Source organism: Galleria mellonella, unplaced genomic scaffold, assembly GCF_026898425.1.
Source record: "Galleria mellonella isolate WM207_F2 unplaced genomic scaffold, CSIRO_AGI_GalMel_v1 utg44, whole genome shotgun sequence".
Lineage (NCBI taxonomy): Eukaryota > Metazoa > Arthropoda > Insecta > Lepidoptera > Pyralidae > Galleria > Galleria mellonella.
Genome location: NW_026442100.1, coordinates 2,047,150 through 2,068,866, shown reverse-complemented (window position 1 = coordinate 2,068,866; position 21,717 = coordinate 2,047,150). Strand labels below are relative to the sequence as shown.

The 21,717-nt window shown below is 31.1% G+C and overlaps 1 protein-coding gene across 3 annotated transcripts in view; it reads right to left on the bottom strand.

Annotated features, from left to right (window-relative positions):
- Nucleotides 1–21,717, bottom strand: part of LOC113523163 (C3 and PZP-like alpha-2-macroglobulin domain-containing protein 8) — a 267,491-nt gene that overhangs the window by 3,502 nt on the left and 242,272 nt on the right. For all 3 annotated transcript variants that reach the window (XM_052898520.1, XM_052898521.1, XM_052898522.1), the window contains 12 exons: nt 17,464–17,614; nt 8,291–8,449; nt 6,949–7,146; nt 6,196–6,421; nt 4,952–5,240; nt 4,218–4,616; nt 3,904–4,013; nt 3,410–3,555; nt 2,585–2,777; nt 1,812–1,968; nt 645–796; nt 161–320 (listed from right to left, as the gene is read on the bottom strand). In XM_052898520.1, coding sequence (XP_052754480.1) covers nt 161–320; nt 645–796; nt 1,812–1,968; nt 2,585–2,777; nt 3,410–3,555; nt 3,904–4,013; nt 4,218–4,616; nt 4,952–5,240; nt 6,196–6,421; nt 6,949–7,146; nt 8,291–8,449; nt 17,464–17,614 — 2,340 coding nt within the window. The remainder of the gene's footprint in view (nt 1–160; nt 321–644; nt 797–1,811; nt 1,969–2,584; nt 2,778–3,409; nt 3,556–3,903; nt 4,014–4,217; nt 4,617–4,951; nt 5,241–6,195; nt 6,422–6,948; nt 7,147–8,290; nt 8,450–17,463; nt 17,615–21,717) is intronic.

Below are 21,717 nucleotides of genomic sequence, written 5' to 3'. Positions count from 1 at the left end.
AAATTTTAAATTTATACTTTCAATTATATTCAATATTATTTTGAAATGTAATAATTACAATTTAGCATCAGCACTCACCATAGTTATTATATATATAAAAAAAAATAGTTCTTATAGTTTTTTTATTATAAGTAGGAAATCATAAAATAGCGATACTCACATTAGCAAAAACGAACCAAACAGATTCGCCCCTTGAACCATAATGTAAATCAGCAAAAGTGGCCCCGTCTAATACTACAGGATTGACGGAATGCAATTCATATCCGGAAAATAGTGAGGATTCCAATCGTAGGATACCAGAACGTTCTTTTCCTTTCCATCTGAAAAAAAATGTGATTTTAAAAGTAAATCTAACAGAAGGTTCTATAAACATATATTTTTTTAATAGCCTGCACACTAATCCTGTACCTAATAATGATATTAAACGAGTTTTAACGATCACAGTGGGTTGCAGTTTTAAATAAGAACGGAAGTAAATTAAAATTGAAATTTGTCTCTTTATTATGATAATATTCGTTACACCAAAAATAATTTATTAGATATCAGTTAGCACTAAGACAATAAAGATTGTAATTTAAATAGGCACAGCGACTATCAGGACAACTACTCAATATATTAAAAAAATTGATCATAAAAAGAATTACTTGAAGCAGGTCTTGATAATCAAAGTGGGCAAGTTGCCTTGTAAATCCTCTATACTACTCCTTTCAGGCCTGATCTCTTCAATTATAGCAGCTTGAATATTTAATAATGCATTCTCCGGTTTCGGTGTGTACGTAGAATATGATATCGTTCCCTGAAATGAAGAAATTATAAGCAAGAATAAAGACGTTTTAAATGGTAGCAGTAAAATTGATATACAATTTGAGCTACATTTATTAGGAAATCATACTAATATGATAAAGTTTGTTTATGATAAAATATTGGGATAATAGTATAGTAAGACTACTAATTCGTCTGCTAAGCGTGGCAACTACTGGCAAACCTCCTAAGGGAAGGTTTATATTTAGCAATGGACAGTTAAAGGCTGATATGAATCCATAATAGTAAACGTAAACGCTAAGTTATATAGTACCTTCAAATGTTCTTTAGAGTATTTTGTTTTAAATAGAATACACTTTATTGACATTTAGGTGATATATAATAAATTTGAGCTAGTTGTTATTATCTCTATTTATAAATCAGTTGACCTAAATCAGGCATAAAACTTTGCCTATCTTTGTATGTACTACCGCTTTTATAACGGATTGTGTTTTAAAGAATTGTTTGAAATGATGCCCACAGGCACCTTTTATCATCGCACTGCTTGCTATCAATAGGGAATTCATCCTCACACGCTTGAACCTAAATGGTTACGTACAGTGCGGTTTCAAATGAGTTTTTTCCAGTGAATTGGCTGTAGAATGAGCTTCCTGTCGAGATTTTCCCTACAGACTATAATATAGGGCTCTTCAAAAAGGGGTTTATAAGGATTTCTTCAAGGTCCGTAACGTACACATGTCACATCTAGTGTTACAGGTGACCATAGGCTACAGTGACCATTTACTTGGCTGTATGCACGTTTGCTAACTTCGTAGTATAAAAAAAGCAAAAGGTAGATAAAAGTAAATGAAGCCTAATAAACTAGCGGGATTCTGTACCATTTATTAAAAGGAGATAACTTATTTCTTAGTATAAAATTAGGCATGGGGCAGAGAAATTGACAAAAATTCTACATGTTTGATTCGGCTAATTATTTTTTCATATATTTTAGAGAAAGGAGAAAGGGATTTTGGATAGACTGCCGGATCAGTTAGTTATTAGGTCTTTACCTGCACGGTAGCACATCCAGCTCCTGTGGCGTACACAAATACTTTAGTAGGCAACCCAGGTAACTGAAGTTGTCTGGGAGGAGTGCGAGCTCGGAGCTCTAGAGTATCCGTTAATTCCATTCCCGCTGTAGCGAGAGACACTGTTAATGCTCGATGCCTGTAAAATAAGAGTAAAATGCTTACATTAGGAATAAAAAGGATTATTACTAGTTCCTACGACTTCGTCTGAGTGACCAGGATAAGGGTAAGGACTGGGATAATTTGTGGCCTATGTATTTCTCTATTCCAAATACAATGTGTATGCTAAATTCAGTGACGATCGCTTCAGTCGTTAAAGCTTTGGGCTGGGATAATAAACAAACATACTTTTACATTTAAGTATTAGTAAAGATGCATATTTATGACAATAGAGTGACAAATGTGATGTTTACCTCCCAAAAACTTTAGAATTGTTACTATTTCTAGTATGATAATAATGTTCATAATTGGCCTTCATTTCAAAATTAACAATAAATAAATAAAATCAGCAAGCATCTAAGGTTCCCAATACTAAATTAAATAATGATTGTCAATTGTTATTTATAGGGGAAAAAACGGGCTCATTGCTATCAAGTCGATTTCTATACGCTTAAATTTTGAATAATTTTGAATTTCTCACGGCGGACCATCTTACTTAGAATTAACCTATTTTTCACTAATATATCACCAGCGTAAATTAATAGCACAAACATGATTATTATTTCATTTTTATCGATTAAAAATACCACATTTACCTATCATGCGCTAGTGCTGCATATTGCGCTGCCGCTTTAGTGGCACTGTATGCCAAACTGGGATGCCTTTGTAATGTAGATGCTCGATAGTACAAGAATCTTGCGGCTGCTTCCCCTTCAGCAAGTGCACCTCGAGCACAAGCCGCTAGTAGTACACGAACTCCAGCCACGTATTGCTCCATTGTTACTGCTTCTGTAAATGCAATAATTAATTTATTAATATTTATAGGAATCCGTCCTAGCTCTATACTGGCCCTATTATTTACTTATCCAAAAGGTTATACATTGCAGAATAAAATAGGAATAAACTTTATTTAAATAAACTTATTGACAAGTTTTTAAAATCGTCATTTTAAATAGAAGAAAATATATACAAAACTTTAATAAAAAACTAAATGTCTGTGAAATCCATATCAAAATTTGTGGTATGATTAAAAGAAGTAAGCCAAGAAACAGGCAGATGCGGATAACAATTTTATTTTATACTACTTAAAGAAACGAACACTTTCACTTCTTTTTTTCTTTCCTCGTGAAATGTTTGGGTGATGTTAAGATTTTCTATGCTTCCTCTTTTTTATATAAAGACTTTTAATATCGAACGACATCTTTACATACCTCCCAAATAATAAAGCAAGTGAATAATTTTTAACATTGATTTAAAAAATCAGACGTTTTAGCCTGGGATTTGACTTTGGGCTCCCCGAACCGCAATCAAGCGTCAGTCAACTGAGTTGAAGCACTCAAAATTAATTAATAACTTAACGTATTATAAACTATATATAACATAAATTATATAAAATGTTATTATTAAGGTAATTTTCATACCATAAGAAGTAATTTTGATATTCCTCGATGTTTCTTCAAGCAGCCAATCAGCAGCGTCTTTTCTTGGAGCCGGCCATCCAAACTCACCTTCTTCTGTCGTCGACGCATTTCTAAGGATCACCAATGCTTCTGGCACTATTGGACTTCTGTAATGTAGATATTACATAATTTATAGTATAATAGAGGCATATAAGATAGGCAGTTGATGCAATGGCTAAAAAGGTCACTTATGGACATGAATAGTGAGTACTCTAAAGACTGAAGATCTGTACTTATTAATTATGATCACATAGATTGTATATCGCAAAAAGGTAAATTAAAAACGACTTCGTATTTCTAACAGTTTTGTAATTTAGCTTAATAGGATTTCTTAGGAGAGTGACATGTTATGGATGCGAGTTGATGACGACGATTGTAACTCTCACAGTTTAGAAAGAATGTATACTTAACAAATACGAGTGCACAGTAATTTATTTTATTGACTTTAAACGTACCTTGCAAGTACTAGAGCCAATACAGTAGCAGCCAAGGCAGCAGGGGATGTCAAATTGTTTAGGTTCTTCTCCAAATAACTTTGAGCTTTCTTTGCAATATCAGCATCCATCTAAAATTTGTACAACATTTGTATTATTTATATTTTTCAGAATAAGATAAATAAGAGATAAAAGTAATTTTTTTTTTTATTATCATTTGTGAATCCTTTTTCCTTAGGTCATTATGATTAATATTTTTTGGATATTGCAAATTAGCCTTTTTAGTCGTGTAGATAAAGATTTGTCTATTTCTAGTACTATTAAAAACTTGTTACCTGACTCTCTACACCAACTTCTAATAAAGCAACCAATGTCTCAGCTGTAACTTCTACTGTTCTTTCCCATTCAATTTCTTCCTTTGTCATATTCCCATCTTTGTCATAATAATAATACTCATTAACATCGACTTCTTTTTCAGTTCCATTAGTTTTCTTTATTTCAACTGGATAGTAATCTACTTCTTTATCAGCAGCCAGCGGTGTAAAGGATCCATCGTCATTTTGGCGAGATTGGATCCATTTTTTGATATTTTGGAGTAAATCTGGATCAACTGGGTAGTATGATTGTATTTTGGTTAAGATTTCTAAGATTTTGATTGTGGATAAATGACTGCTCATTGCCGGATGATCGCTAAATGAATTGTCGGTTTTGCGAAATGAGAGGAGTACTTGAACCTGAAAATAAATTATAATATTTATTAATTTATACAAGCCATATATTAAATACTGTATGTAGTTTATAAGGAAATAATTATAAGAAAATTATAAATTATCATTACTGGTTCATCATTTTTAGTATTATATTACTAAGATGAGAAAAATAGAACTGTTATAGCATTTCTCAAATAATTTGGTTTAAAAAAAAATCTTCATCAACATTTCGACTATTTACTGTTTATTACTAAATTGCTAGAAAACATTTATTAGCCTTTTTCTTCGACTTCTTATAACACTTATTACAACTGTTACAAATAAATAGTATTAATGCAAAATTGATACAATATATTCACCTGTTCTGGTAACTTTTTCAAAATCTTCTCTCTTTCATTATCATCAACTAAATGTGGAATATGTTCTAAAGCTAATAACGGAGCTAAGCTAGCTGATGCTGCAGACAATTGAGAATCTCTCCAAACTTCGGACCACTGATCGGTTGAATCTGTCTGGAAACTGTACAGGGGTAGATGTAGACCACCAGAAACTAATAGAGTGCCACTTGCTGAACCAGGAACTACACCTCGTGGGAGACCCAATTCTAAAACTTGAGAGAATCCAGCCTCTTCGTTGAAGTTCCAAATTCTGAAAAAAAAGTTATTGCTTATGTAATGTTAAATTACACTTTACTATTGTTGACTAATTATAACGTGGATATTGTCGGATGTTTTATTAAGAACTATTTCCTATTACCTTATATGTATTTTTATCTGGCAAAACAATTTTAAATTTATTGAATTTAGATATTATGAAGTCGACAAACAGCGATCTTTCGAAACTTCAAATTATAATTATAGTTTATGTTCATTGTGGCTTTAAAATTACTGTTGTTACTTTCGATTCTCGCTCATGTTTCTTAGTGAAAGGTAGAATATTTTAATTTTTTTATAGGGAGAGCCATAATACAATTATTAGCAATTTTTGTTTTTATTTATGCCCTCAGATGCTCGTTGTTGTATTGTTCATAATAAAAGTTATTGCTTTATAAGCATATGTTCGTGTCTGCGTCCACTATGTACTATTAAACTTTGACTTTAATTAATAAGCTATAAGCGACGTGTTGTGTCGCTTATTTCATAAACGCCTATGTAGTAGTAGTGGTAATGAATAATTACCCGTGTTATAGTATTATGAAGGTTACAATTCATATAAGTTACAATGTGCAGTGCGAGTTATCAAAGTTTAGAAACAAGCAATTATTTTTTCAAAAATATAATAGAAGATAATATTGTATAATAAAGAAGTTATTAAAATATAACTAAATAGGTGTGATTCATCATCATCATATCAACCTTTAACTGCCCACTGCTGAACATAAGCCTCCACCTAGAGTGTTTTGCTAGTAGTTGCTACGTTGGCAGGTGGATTCGGCAACCGCAGTTAGACTTTGGAGATGTTTTAAGAGGGACGCTGCTGCCCATCCCTCGCCCTTCCTTAGTTGTCTCTTACAACACCCACGGGAAAGGAAGGGGTGGCCGGGACTATACCGGGACCATATGGACGATAGGTGTGATTACAAGCTACTTATTTGCAAACTCACCTAAAATCAGCTTTATCACCCCACAAAGCGCTGAATCCAACATATTTTATTCGCATATCGGGCGCTAAAGGCCAGACCAAGAGTCGCCTTTCTGATGGGGCAGCTCCTCGTCCGACAGACAATCTGCCACCTTCCCACCAGACCCACCAGGCACACCAGGAATCTGAGCCTGAGCATTCTTCATCATTCTCCGTTTGTTCTGCACTGGCTAAGTGTACGTCGTATCCTGTAATAAGAAGCATAGAATTATGAACTCAGATGGTACTCTTGATAAAAGAATTGACATTAATTAGGTAGAAAGGTAAATTGAATTAAAATACCCAATTGAAAAGGTTCAAGAAGGAAGTTCTCAATTTATTCGTTCCATTTTGTGTCTATGTTGTGCGATATTTTCGCTAACTTTGTATTTTTTAATGCAATTTGAAATGGCAAACAAATTAATAATAATACCAAAATTAATGAATAGTGATTTAAAACTAACTTTGATATTTAATCTTGTTCACGTTTATGTCACTATTTTTAAATTATTTATATTACATTATTACATACATCCAAATCAAAATTTGGACGTCAAAACCTAGTTTTGTCCAAGTTGTCCATTTTTTACAAAATTCTTAAAAGTTCTCGTTTCATTGTTTTTGGTGCTCAAGGATTTTATTTTATAATTTTATGGAATAGTGATTACTGATTAGATTATTAGCAAAAATTAATGTATCAGCGAATCAAATAATGTCATAAAATTAATTAACTAACCATGTTTCCCTTTAGCGATCCACACCCTGCTCCTCTCGAAGACGACCCTGTACATATCATCAGATGGCTCCTTTATAGCAGATAAGGCGACGTGGGCCGCACCCTGAGACCGTAACTCTAGCACCAAACCAGCTCTATTCCTTGGCGCAGCTACCCACTGCCACTCCCAGGAACCACGGGATGATACTGCTAAATGTTCTGAAAATTGTACGGTTTTATTTATTAATACAAGACATATTTATATTTTTCTTCCAGTGTCCCTTTTTAAACACCATAAAAGCCTAACTGCGGTTGCTAACACGTCTACCAAACATGGATACTACTAGTAAAATTCCCCAATGGGAGGCCTATATTTGACAGTAGACTGATGACTGGTATGATGATATTTATAATGAAATAAGCATGAAAGTTTGATTTTTGTCACTCAATTATGTTTAAACCACTAAACGAAATTGCATTAAATTTAATACACTCTATAATTTAATATTCTAAATTGTTATATAGAGAACATTATAATTTACTAAATTACGAAAAAAGGCAGGTGATATGGCTATTATTTATTTATTATGTTGTTACTTTAGGTGACGATTACCACTTTTCATCAGGTGGCCGTCACCTTGTTTGAAATATTATAAAAAAATTATATAACTACTCATAACAATATGCCTTAAAGACAAAAAATAGAATTAGTGTCATGAGTACGTATGTCTTAAGTATTAAATTCGACACATAGCAACTTGTTTCTATTATTTATTCTATTTTGAAGGATATCAGGTACTCACTATGATCCTTCTCCTACGATTTTTGTGTTAAAAAGTCAGTAATGAGCGTCTAAAGATTCTGATGTTACTCAATTACGATTTTTAACAAACGTCAAATATTTTTACTTAAATTCGATACAATTTCCAGATTTGGATGAAATCCAATCACTGTAATATCTATATATACAATATATAACGAAAGTTTTACGTTCTGCCATGTGTCACAAAGTGAAGGACGAGACAAAAACAAGGCCACTCCGTTCCTTTCACCTTCTTATGCTCTCCTTCTCTTATCTCTCTGTTTTGCTATCGCCATTCATATATTTTATTCTATATATATACTTATATACATTGTATCAATATAAAAATTGCCCAAAAATGTAACCAAATTTCTCCAAAACTATTTAATTTTTCTCCAAGAATTTCATTTCTCCAAAATTTCGGGAACAGAAATTTTACCCAAGATTGTTAATAAAGTTCATTCAAAGTTCTATTCTGGCAACACTTATTATCTTTACAATTAAACGGTAAAATGCTTGATTGCTACTCTATTTACAGAAAGAAAAAAAAAAAATACTTACCATTTGCACAGAAATACGCGCTCTGTGTGTCACTCCTATGTAGACCTTCAGGCAGTACCAGAACGCTTGCTGATCGGATCACTGAGCCGACTAGCGTCTCGTTGTTGAACGACGTGTATGACACTGAGCAGTTATCGGCGCTGTATCCAGTCACTTCCACTGAAGGTAAAAAGAAAAATAGAGACTTAGTTTGCGTGTCTTATTTAATGTATATGACTCAATACATCCAATAAACTATTTAATGCATTATATTATTATTCTACATAAAATGGTAGCCTGATTTGATTACAATCTCCTTTATATATTCTTATTTCTATTAATATCTTCCATATAATTGTAACTAGAGAAAAGAATTTTAAATTATATTAAACAATCAAATAAAGAACCATATTACGCAATAATGCGATTCGAACATATCAAGATACAAAGTTTAGCTTAAAAGCTCTTATGTTTTCATAGTTTTCATTTTCAAATAGGCAATAAATTGAAATAAATAATTAAACATTATGATTCCATTCATTTAATTTTTTTTTTAAGATAATTGATTTTACAGTGTCTACAAAAGGAACTACTACGCTGACACTAACAAACATACAAAGTGAAAGAGAAAAAATTATAATGAAAGAGAAAATATCATATCAGCCAGCTGCAGCAGGCCTATGTTCAGCAGCTGTCCACTGCTGAACATAGGCCTCCCCCTTGGAGGCTATTGGCAGTAGTTATCATGCTTGGCAGGGTGATTGGCAACCGAGATCAGGCTTTAGAGATATTTTAAGAAGAACGCTGCTGCCCATCTTTCGCCCTCCATAAGTCGCCTCTTAAGACATCCGCGGGAAAAAAGAGGTGACTTATTCTATGCCTATACTATAGTGCATTCTTCGGGTTATAAATTAACAATTAAATTGTACGTAGACATAGTTATGTAGACAGATATTCTTGAGTCTATAGTGCTGTTAATTTTATACGAAGAAATGTAAACACGATAGTCTGCTTCATATTTGAGCAAACATTAGCCTAGTTAGTTCGTAAAGAAGCTGTTTAGCTAATATTTAACTTACGTCTACGCGAGCACTTAGCGAGGACTCATCGAAGTATGAACGCTTATAAACATGTCAATTTCAGATAAAAAGGATATCTCGAATACACATATAGACATACGTGGTGATGTTATTGAACTAATAGCAGTATTGACATAAAAAGACATCTATCTGACGATGACACGTTTTTACGTATGCTCTGTAAACGTATATTTTTATTTACAAGTCGATTATTGGAGCGAGATAATAATATTTATCTCATTAATATGATAAATATGAAAGACTGAATGACTGAAATAGCTGAACAGATTTGTATGAATTATGTCAGACATATAGATCGTAATCTAGATTTATATATAGGATATTTTACAAGTATATTTAAATTACACACAGTATTATATAAAAGTTACATTAGTAGTATTTAAACAGAACCAATTCTGATGTTTTATCGAATTTAAATTTAGTTTAATCAGGCTTGTGATACCTTTTTATTTATTTTACAAGAATTGTTACGAGTTTATGAAATTTGATATAAGAGCTTAAGGGCAAAGTACTATTAATTTTGTTTTGTTATAAGAATTGTTAATTTAATATTTGAGTATTTAAAATTTTGCATGCCTAATTGTGGCGAAATATGTGGACTTAATATTATTTTATCTATCTGTATATTTACTATATTTCTTGCAAATAAATATTCATTTATTCATTCATAATATATATATATATATTTTTAAACTGAACCGACGCCACATTGTGTCGGTTTTGGGAAATTAGATAATACCTCTAAAGGAACTTTCCACTGTGCATGAATCTAAAATTATTTGAAGATTTGAGGTGAAATTTGAAGTTTGAGGCAACTAAAATTTCGTATCTATTTGAAAGATTGAGAATGTATCTAATAGCATAGATTGTAATCCCACGAGATATCAATCCCGATATTTGCGAGATTGACAATTTTAAATCTCGTGGGATCCCGTAAAGTGCTATAAGACTCCGGAAATCTATTCCCATAAAGTGATTCGTGTTTTCCCCCACACTTCAGTCTAAAACAGCTGAAACTTTTGAGATAAAACATACACCATTATAAAGTTTATAACTACTTATTGTTAACTTCTCGATAAAAAAAATATGTACGAGTACCTACATATTGTTTCAGCTTTGAATAAAAACTGAATGAAACAAAATTCAAATAATTCGCGTAATATTATTATAGCCTTGTTTTGAATATTAAAAAACATATTAACATCAAAAATATCAAAAAAATAATTCCCAAATACGTAACTGTTTAAAATATTTTCATTTCATCCAGATTCTGTTACGTCAAAAGTCTGCCTGCTCGCCAAGAGTAGCTTATGATTAATATTTTAAGTGCATGTTGAAGAAAGCTTATCATGAATGAATGAAAGTTCTTTATTGCTTCTTTCAAAGAATGATATAGATTATAAACATTAACAATACGTGTACAAACAAAATAAATCATTAATTACATAGACTTAATTACATAAAAGCAAGATGAATAGCAACAATGGGTATATGATAATAATCATGCAATAGACAAATGCATTTTTTTATGCAACTCAGAATGGTAATGGACGGCCTACCTGATAGAAAGTGGTAACCGTCGCCTACAGACATGAGCAGTATCGTGGACATAACAGAGAGTACTGTTTCACCCATGATATCCCTCATGCGTTGCTATTCCTGAGGGCTAAGATGATATTACTCTGTACCCTGTAAATTCACTGCCATATCTCACCCTTCAAACCGCAAATATAGCCATTCAAACACAACTGCTTCACGGTAGAAACACGAATGGGACAGAAGTACTTAAGAAAATGACTAATGTACAAAGTCTTCCTCTGGTGAAGATATAATAAGAAAAAGCAGGCATTATTTCTATATGTCATATAAATATGAGTATGTCTATACAGGTTCCATTATCCGTACACTTCTGCCACAACAAATCTAAAGTTATGATCGAATCGTACGCGCAAGTTGTACGGAACCGACAAACTAGGTTAATTCTTTTATTTTATCCGTAGGTATGGTCCAATAAAGTGAATATATCACATAATATTTTTACAGCCGTAGTTATCTAGTACATAGTTTTACGTCACTGAGTATGGAGTACATATATTGCTCCCATAGTCTATGCAGGATAACATAAAATTACTTTATTCTCCTAGTTTCATTCAACCTCGTTTCTGACGCAGCGTTTTTATCTCTATTCTTTATGATTATGACAGTACGCGGTACTGTGGTAGAAGAGCATAAGACGTAGCGATTTTTTCTTCTCAAAGGTATAAAATAAGTTATATAGTAATTAATCTGAGTTTTTTTTTTATAGTTTATGATTTTATTGACGCACGCAACTATATATTTTGTAAAATTAAGAATGCAGTATATCGTTTGTTTTTAAAAAAGAAGAATTTTGACAACTCAATTGTTTTTTGCGTGTATGAACTGATTTTTATGAAAATAATTTATTTTAAGAATGGTTTTATACAATATCATCAAATTAATGCAATATGCCAAAAATGTCCCAATTTTATTTTAGAATATATGCTTATAATATCAAAATAGTAACATTAAATACATTATAGTTAGTGATTAAAAAAGCAACGTGTGTCATGAGATATTATCGTTAAATTTGAACTATTGCTAACAGTTTGTAACTTTTTTTTCACAATACAGTTTACTCCTGTGTTGGTTGTATATTAAATTATTGAAAATGTTTTTTTGTAGACTTATTTAGAGTGAGAATCTCAACTTTAATCTCATTTAAGTAAACAACTCTTTGAAACAATATGGCGAGATAACTGTATTAATTATGGACTTTATATTGATACACCGTAAATTTACTTTTTGCTACCTTAAGTATAAATAATACCTTTTTTTATTTTACCTTAACATCATCATAATCATATCAGCCGTTAATTGTCGCCGGGAACACACGGTATAGAAAGGGTCACCCCTTACTTTTCCTTGGGTGTCGTAAGAGGCACTAAGGGAACTTAATAGTCGAGACAGCATCCCACTTAAAACATCATCTAAGCCTAACTGTGGTTGCTAACCCGCCTGTCAAACATGGCAACTACCAGCAAAGTCCCTATGTTCAGCAGTGAATAATTAACGCAGAAATGTTGATATTTAATACCGAGCTTTTCATATACAATCTTATTTTAAATATATACTTGTATAAATATTACATCAATATAGTACTGTAAGACTTCTCGCTACAAAGGCATTCCTTTAATATGCTCGAAAATTCTCTAAATGTACGACAAATGGAGCTATTCATAAGCGGAGGCGTATTATTACCGCTTTCATCTCATTACGTAGACCGCAAGGATCACAAATGGGCTCTCTAGCATACTACAGTCGTATTGCTACAGTAATAGAATCTACCACGTAAACGAACGATGTACGCGGTAGAAACACTTGGAAAGCAATTGAAGCTACGTAATATATTTTATTGTTGGTTGGTATAGTTATAGTAGGCATCATATGAAATTTATATTCTATATTCTTGCGATATTTTACATGTTGGGAGAATTTATTTTTGATGTCATTTATTTTTAGAACACCCCTTGTTATGTTATTTGTTATGGTCTCATATTGAGATATTTGTACAAAAGCAAAAACAAAAAATCTTTTACGGAAAAAATAGAAAGTAGATAAATAATCATGATATTTTTTTAAACTACAATTTTTTATTGGCAAACAAGCTGACGGCCCACATGATGGAAAGTGGTAACCATCACCTATAGATATAAACTGTACCATGGACATAACACAGTGATACATCTTATGTGTTGTAATTCCTGAGAACTAAAGTGTTACGCCTCTGTACCCTGTAATTTCATTACCATATCTCATGCTTCAAACTGAAACACATCGATCCAAAAACAATTGCTTCACAACAGAAACACGATTGGGACAGAGGTTAATTAATATAAGACTAATGCTTCTAAAGTTAATATAAGATTAATAATTCTTACTTTCTGTCAATATGGCTTTAAAACATAATTTTATTTAGTTTTAAATAGATACTTAAAAAGAGAAAGTGACTGACTGATTTATGCGCTCATAAAATTGTTTCTTTTTAATGGATGCTAATGGAATGGTAATCCCACCAGTGCTACCGGTATACACTTGCGGGGCGCCAGTAAGGAATGATACGTGAGCATAAAAAGGCAGGTTTGTTAACCCATCGTGATGAATACACCTAGAATGCAGCACGATGGTTTCCAGGGGGGACCACGTGGAGGTCGACCAGGGAGGGTATATTGCTAGTAATGGCGTTGGTAATCCGCATTACTAACAATTTCTTCCCCCTCCCCCCTTATGAAATTGTTAGGTCAAGAAACCTAAAATTGATTATACTTTATGTAGCGAGCAATAACAAAACATTTGGAAAATTTCATGGAACAGCGATGAAACTGCAGTAAATAGCTAATCGTGTATAAAAACAAGCCTCCTTTATGTACACAATTTATTCAATTTCGAACTTTCAATAGGTATTAAGTCTCGTTGTACCAAAATTGAGTTCAATTTAAATGTTAATTGAAACAGTTCTGACAGTGACGAACTAATCATATTTGAATATCGCAAACAAGGAACATCTTTGGAGAGAAGCGAAGTTTCGTTTACTTAGCGAAATTTCGATATTTACTTTTCTAATAACTGTTCGCAGTATTACGGGTACCTGCTCTCTAATAAGCGCGGAAAATAATAATTTTGAAGTATTCCAAATAATTCCCATAGTATATAATAACAGGGAGTATTATTACAAAATCCAAGGGAACTAAGATGGGGGATTACGTATTAATTACTTGCTTAATAGGTGATTTCAACTAACAGCATATTTAACCTTTGCTAATTACACACTTATACATTAAACAGTAGTTTAATAAGTAAAATCTTTAGTTAATATCTAAACCATGTTAAACGTAGCTGTGACCTTATTATCGTTGTATTAAAGTTTCACCATAAGAATTATAGACAAAGAATAGCTTAACACACAATGTTTAATAAAATAATTAACTATATGAATAAAGATTAATGAATGAATGAATGAATGAAAAATTATATGTACTCGTATAGTTCATAGTAGTGAAATAGAAAAAAATGCTTACTTTAATAGTTAGATTCAAATTAAAATATTTCCATCAAATATTAGCTAAAACGTTCACGCTCAGTTTTTTACTTTATCCGAGCAGTAAATGCTTTATATTTTTCTCAATTTCGTGTATAATATAGTATATGTCATATATGTGTAAGTATATTTGTTATTTACATTTGTTATTTATATATACTTATTCGTTTATATATGTCTTTTTAGTATGTATGTATATCAATAATTACTAGTACCGCATTGGAGTATTCTGACACTTCCCTATGGTTGACTGGGAGATAATGCTTTTAGCATTAAGTCCGCCATGTACACATATTTGTACTAATGAATAAATAAATAAAAAAAAAATAGTGGAAATTCACCGGGGAGTATATAGTTTTTCATTTTTTTTTTAATATCAATTTAGATATTATATACAAAATGGGATAAATAAAGATAGTGATTTACTAAGTCTAAAAGACTTTAGACGACTTAAGAGATATCAGTAGATTAGATTCTCAGGAGATTTTTTTTTTAATATTATCAGTTAAGTAATAAAGAGATAACTCTATCGACAAAATAGTATAACAGTATGTAAATATAATATCGATTCAGCTAATATGCATCGGTATCTTTCAGTATAAGTTTACAAGATACTAAAGTTACCGGAATCTCTTATGTTGAAGAGCTGTCGAGAGTAGATTGTTGACAAGGCAAACTTACTAAGATGAATTTCGTAACGATTTGCCACTACAAAGCTTTCATGAAGATTTTGCAGTATAATACTATATTACCTTATACTGGAAATTGTGTAACTAAAACAAAACTTGAGAAATATTAATTGAGTAACACTTTATTGCGTAGTAGTTACACATATTGCCTAAACATCCGAAGACTGCTAGTTTATTTGGCTAAAAAAATGTGAATGACTTTTTTTTTAATTATTAATGGGTTCTGTGGTTGAACATAATAAATTCAATGGACGAATTCATTTAATGGAAAGTGATAATTAGCTGTGTAGTTCTCGCATAGAATAGGCCAATCCTTGCTTTCCTGTAGGTGTCGTAAGGGGCGACTATGGGAACTTAATGGTACAAGGATGTGCAACAGCGTCTCTTTTAAAACATTTCTAAAAGCCTAACTGCGGTTGTCAATCTGCCTGCCGAGCGTGGCAACGACTGGCAAAACTTCTCTTATGGAGAAGGCTTATGTTTAGCAGTGAATAGTTAACAGCTGAAATGATGAACGATGATGATGATGATGATAGATAGAAGATGGAGCTTATGGACCTATAAATAGTCTCATTAAAATTTTTAATTACCTAAAGCCTGTGGTTTAGGTTGCTGTTTAAATATTTACCTTTATTACTTGTTATGTATTAAAACAATACATTAATTACTAGAGATTTAAACCCGCTACTGAGCTTAATAAACAATATACGACGAAGTTCTGTTATATATATATATAATATATATATATATATATATATATATATATATATATATATATATATATATATATATATATATATATATATATATAGTTATTAATACCAAATTATCAATAAATCTACGTTCGTGCACTGAGGACTCATGTCCAATTCGCGTCCTTACAGTCAGGGTTTGCAAGCAACAGACATCGTAATGATAACGTGCTTTTCGCTCGTGTGTGGCATTATATCATAATAACAAATCGACTAAATTTGTGATAAATCTTCCGACTTATATGGAATCTAATGTGGAAAAATATATGTATATTTTTGTTTTTCTAGAATTTCCGTTTTCATAAAATAGATGGGTGTTATTATTAGCTAAACCATAATACTTTATTCTTATCACCCAACCATGACTGGTTTATACGTGGAATACAGTAAATTCTAAATATTAATCTGAAGCACTTTTCCATTTTGCGAATCGTTGGCATTAAATAAATTTAGTACGTCTTCAATTTAAGTAATCTTAGACAAGAACCATTACAAATTACCTTCATTAAAACATTTTATCATTATCTTGAATCGAGATTTAACATTTTTGGCTCGTCATTTGTCTTCGGTTTAATTAACGTAGGTACTTGGAATTATTGACTGTTCTGCATGTTATTTTAATGAGTTTGGAAAAGATTTATTAGATTATAACTCAGTTCATCCGTGTCCTCAATAAATTTAATCGGGTTACGACTATAGATACACGAGTAGGTCAATTAAAGAATAAAAATAAAACTCTTAATTGAAGTCGCATAAGAACTAATGTGACTTAGAAAAAATTGAACCATTCATACTTGGATAATTTAATAATTATTATTTAATAATAATTTCATAATTGAAAACGTAATAATATAATAGAAAATATTTCTCCATCTCTACTTAAAATTTTTCTGTTATTATTTTAGATTAGATAGAGAGAAAGGATACTGAAGTTTGTATATAACAATATATATTGGATAAAAAAATTGCTATTTCCAATCCATACTCTCTTTCCATGTGATGTTAGAATGAGAAAAAAAGTACTACCTCTTATTTTTAGCATTCTCATCCTTAGAATATCGTAATAGGCAATTAATGGAATGAGGCTTCATACACCAATCCAAGAGAAGGAAAATTGGAAATAAAACCTCATACCAAGCTATCTGGTTTGTGTGATAACAGTATAAAACTGATCTCCTTTAAAAATAAATTATCAACCGACTTTAAAAAAAGGAGGACGTTACCTCATAATTTTTTAAGTTATAAGCTGATTTGGAAATATCTTTTTATCTAAAAATACAAATCTTCTTTCTTCTATCTTTTTGGTTGGTTACATAGAAATATTATCACAATCCGTTCAATAGTTTAGTTTTAAAATCAAAAGAACTGGATTTGTACTGACAATTGAAGTTGTTCTTTTTTTTATGGAACACAAATTATTCTTTAGAATTTTTTATTTTTCTTTTAATAGAGAATAGACCTATGCGCAGTAGTGGGATAAAACTTAGTTGTAAATACATACAAAAGGTAATGATATGTATGTTTGTAAAATACTTACCAGTTATATTTTTTCTCCCAGGAGTGTTCACAGCGACTCTGACCACGAGTTGAGTACCTCCTCTTGGGCCCAGCCGCAATCTCTCAGTAACGTACAGAGCACCGGTACTGGCGAACGCTGCGCCTGCGCTGAGGGCTAGTAGGGCTGTCACCTTTGAAAAATATATAAAATAATTAATATTATATTAAAATTTTAAACTATAAAATTTGGCATTTATTGGTCTTATTAAAATCTTTCATATTATTTTTTATTAAATATCTCTCTTGTAGTCACTATGTAATTACAGTTTGCCGATTTTAGAACCTAAGCAAATGCTGAAAGCATGCTCTTTGTGAGTGGCAATAGTAAAATCAGTCTTTTCGTGTAAAATCTTGATCCGCTATAGTTGCGTGAACTAAGGTGAGATAAAGTTGTAAAAATTAATTGTACATTACTTTTTTTTGGCATTAATTCGGTACAAATTAGTCGCAATGTTTTTTTGTTTTTTTTTTTTAATGCGAAATGGGATCGGCTTTCTAAAAGTAATAATAAATATAATAAAAAAAATATTTTTAATATCAATCCAAGAGTTTAGTTACTGTGGAACTAGATTAAACAAGCAAATATACTTTGGCATTAAATAATTTATAATAATGTAATGACTTATTACATATATTTATTTAAATATATAAAATAAGAATATAAATATAACATTTTAAAAAATAACGAGCAATATCCAACAGTCTATCAGTATCAAATTGCTGCAATGGCCTTTCAGCAAGATGCCTCCTTCGGGACTTCGGGAGAATATTCGAGAACGCCAATGTAAACGAGTCATCCCTGAGGGATTGAGACAATAGTGTACCTAAGACTATGTTTCGTAGTTTATATTGTACAATTTACTAGTATTATAAAAATACTTTACTTAATTACTAACGTTATAAATGAAAAATTAAATTAATTTTTAGCGATCAAACCCGGTTTCACTCAAGTAGATAGAATTTTTGAAAATCAATACATATAATAAAAAGTTTCAGCATACACACAAACACACACACACACACACACACACACACACACACACACACACACACCTATATATGTGTCTGTGTGCGATGTGTGTGTATATAAGACATAGGTTATTTCTTATCCTAGTTATTTTATATATGTATTTTACATATTATTCGAAGAAATTGCAGGCAAAAACTAGTATTACTATAATTATATGTAAAACCATTAATAATTAATAATTAAGAAGTGTAAATAACACTTAGTTCTCTCTATCTATTCTGTAAAGAATTAAACATGAATATATAAAATATTCTAAATTAATTTGGAATATTTATTTACAACATCTATTGAAAAATAAGAAAAATTCTTAAGTGGGAAAAAGTCCAAACTTATGTGAAGGTAATTCTAAAAAGATATTTAATTGGTTTGAATTAAATTACCGACACCTGATATAATTAGATACGATAAAATTTGTTAATGCCAAAATATAATTTTCCAAATGCAGTTTTCCGCAATTTTTTTCGACTAACAAAATGGAAGGTAATTAAAAGTTAAACGTAAGTAGGTATTTCTAATTTTAAACGCGTAATTAAATAATCATTACAATTTATATAAAGTACATAAATCTATATAGCATTATTCGCGTACTAACTTGACAAGTGAACGCGTTGTGTTAGTATAGGGGGTTCAAAATATTTTTATCGTCTTTCAACCTAACATTACATTTAAAAAAAAAAAGAAAAGAATATTTCATATTATTTATTTACCATCACAATTAACGAAGAAATCTGTGAACATACATATATATAAAAATCATAGAATTTCCTCCTTTTTTGAAGTCGGTTAAAAATATTCAATTGAACTCGTGGCACGTTGGAGTGAGGATGCTAATAATTTCCATTTCACCCTGTATAACGACGCTATGTTAAAAATATGCAAGAATTTTCCCGGCTTCAACCAAAACCCAAGCAAGACGCGTAAGAATCTTAGAATGTTCCTTAATGCCAGTTCACAATGGCCACCCTACACAATACTCGGGAGGTGATTCTCTAGTGTTGATTTCGCAGATATTTAGGCCAATAAAGGGGGGAAGGTAGTGGGGGGAGCAATTATAGCCACCCGGATCTCGCACCCGGGGCTATGAGCAGATATTTCCGAATACTTATTATTGCTTGATTTGAAGAGAATGTATTAATTCCTTCCCTTTATGTTACGGACGATGTCCCGGTCTTTGTTACACTTAATACAACCTTTCAAATAAATTGCTTTTTGGTAAATAAATGTAAGTACTTGCTATGCAATAGCTATTTAATTATCTATTATTAATATTTTTTTTATAAATATGTTTATTTTATTAAAAAAAAGCACTAAATAATATAAATAAAAATATATTTTTTTATATTTATATTCATTTTTTATCCGATGTCTAGGGAAATTAGTGCGAGGCGAAAATCCCCCTGAAGAAAACTTTTGGAAGAAGCAAAAAAAAAATTATATATATATATATATATATAGCTCTTTAATTACCTATTATTAAGATGTTTTTGTTTAAAAAATATGTTTTTTAAAAAGCACTAGTACAGTTTTACATTTATATTTATCTATTTGTGTATATCTGTGTCTGTTATAATTTGTATGCTGTAAGTAATGCAAATAAATTATTTATCTATCTGTTTATTTTTTAATGTAATAATAGTAATAATAATTTGTTTACATGGTTATATAATTGCGGGTTTCAATCAAGTAATTGATGTATAATTTTCTTGTAAATTTGTTATGTTCTTACAAGTGGCTTCCAGAGGCTGAATTGAAAAATTTATTTATAATAAATACATTTTAATTGTAAAATAGAATTGACTTACGTCAATAAAAACTAACGTTACAAGTAACTAGCTAATAGTCGAGCATTCTCGACTAAAATACATGTATTAAGGTTTCTTCAGGATCGGTAACACGCACGTGATATCCCTGGTGTTGCAGGCATCCATAGGCGTCACCGTTTACAATTAGATGGACAGTATGCTTGCTTGTCACCTTCGTGGTATAAAAAAAAGTCAATCCAGTAAGTCTTATAGTTAAAATATAATGGTACTTACGAAATATTTAATAATATTTTTTATACTTTATAAATTTACTTTGTTTCGTAATATTTTTGTTTATCATTAGATTTTTACTTTCTAATTACGTATTCCTGGTAATGTAAGCATGAACATCAATCAAATGTTTTTTTTTCTTTTTCCAGAAACAATTTGTTTTATAATTTTAAATTATCTGCACAAACTCTGACATTTCTCAGAAAGAGTTGTTTCATTTCTATTTCAATAATATTTTTATATTTCCTTTATGTTGTAAGTGTAGATTTTCTTTTCCTTAATGCCACACAGCTATAATTACACATTCGAAATATACCAACTCATTTACCATTTCAAACATCAAGTCCAGTTTAATTTTGTTTCCACCATCTCGTAGATTGTTAAATACATCAGATTAACAAAGTTATAAAACCCTATTAGGGGCAATAGAAACTTATCTAAACAAATTCGAACAGTAACCACACGTGTGATAGCTATTTGTTTGCGATCGGCGCCGCTCTTCGAATCCCGATTAGGGATTCCCGGGTAATGGCGGCGATCGCGAGCAAATCCTGGCAAATGGGTCGATTATGTAATCTATCCTGGTTTAACCGTTTCAAACTCACATCAGCCTCACCGTTTTTGGCACACACGGTCGTGAGAGTATTGCAGTTGCTGTTGGCAAACTTTGGGGACATCCGGTAAGTCAGGAAAGATTGAAATGCACGCTTGCCTTTTAAACTACCAGTACGAAAATAAATCGCGGTAATATTTTTTTTAATTAGACATTTTTAATATTTGACTAATTCTCAGTTCAGTAGAAAATAATGTATACAGTGGTATGAAGGATAAGATTTAAAATAAAAATAGAAAACAAGATTTTTTTAGTAACTTAAAATGACATACAAGTTGATGGCCTATCTAATGAAAGACAGTTATTGTCGCCTTAAAATATGAATAGAGAATATACCGTAAAGCTCAAACCTCATGCATTTTAATACCTGAGAACTATACTTATAAATAAATAAAGAATGGATGATATGCATTTTTCTGTTTATATTGTGCTTGTGTATGTTACGCGATGTGTTTGCTAAATTATAACCCAATTTTGATAACAATTTATGTAACCAAAAAAATTTACTTACTTACTACTCTCATACTAATTTTATTTTGAATTTAGATATTTAATTTA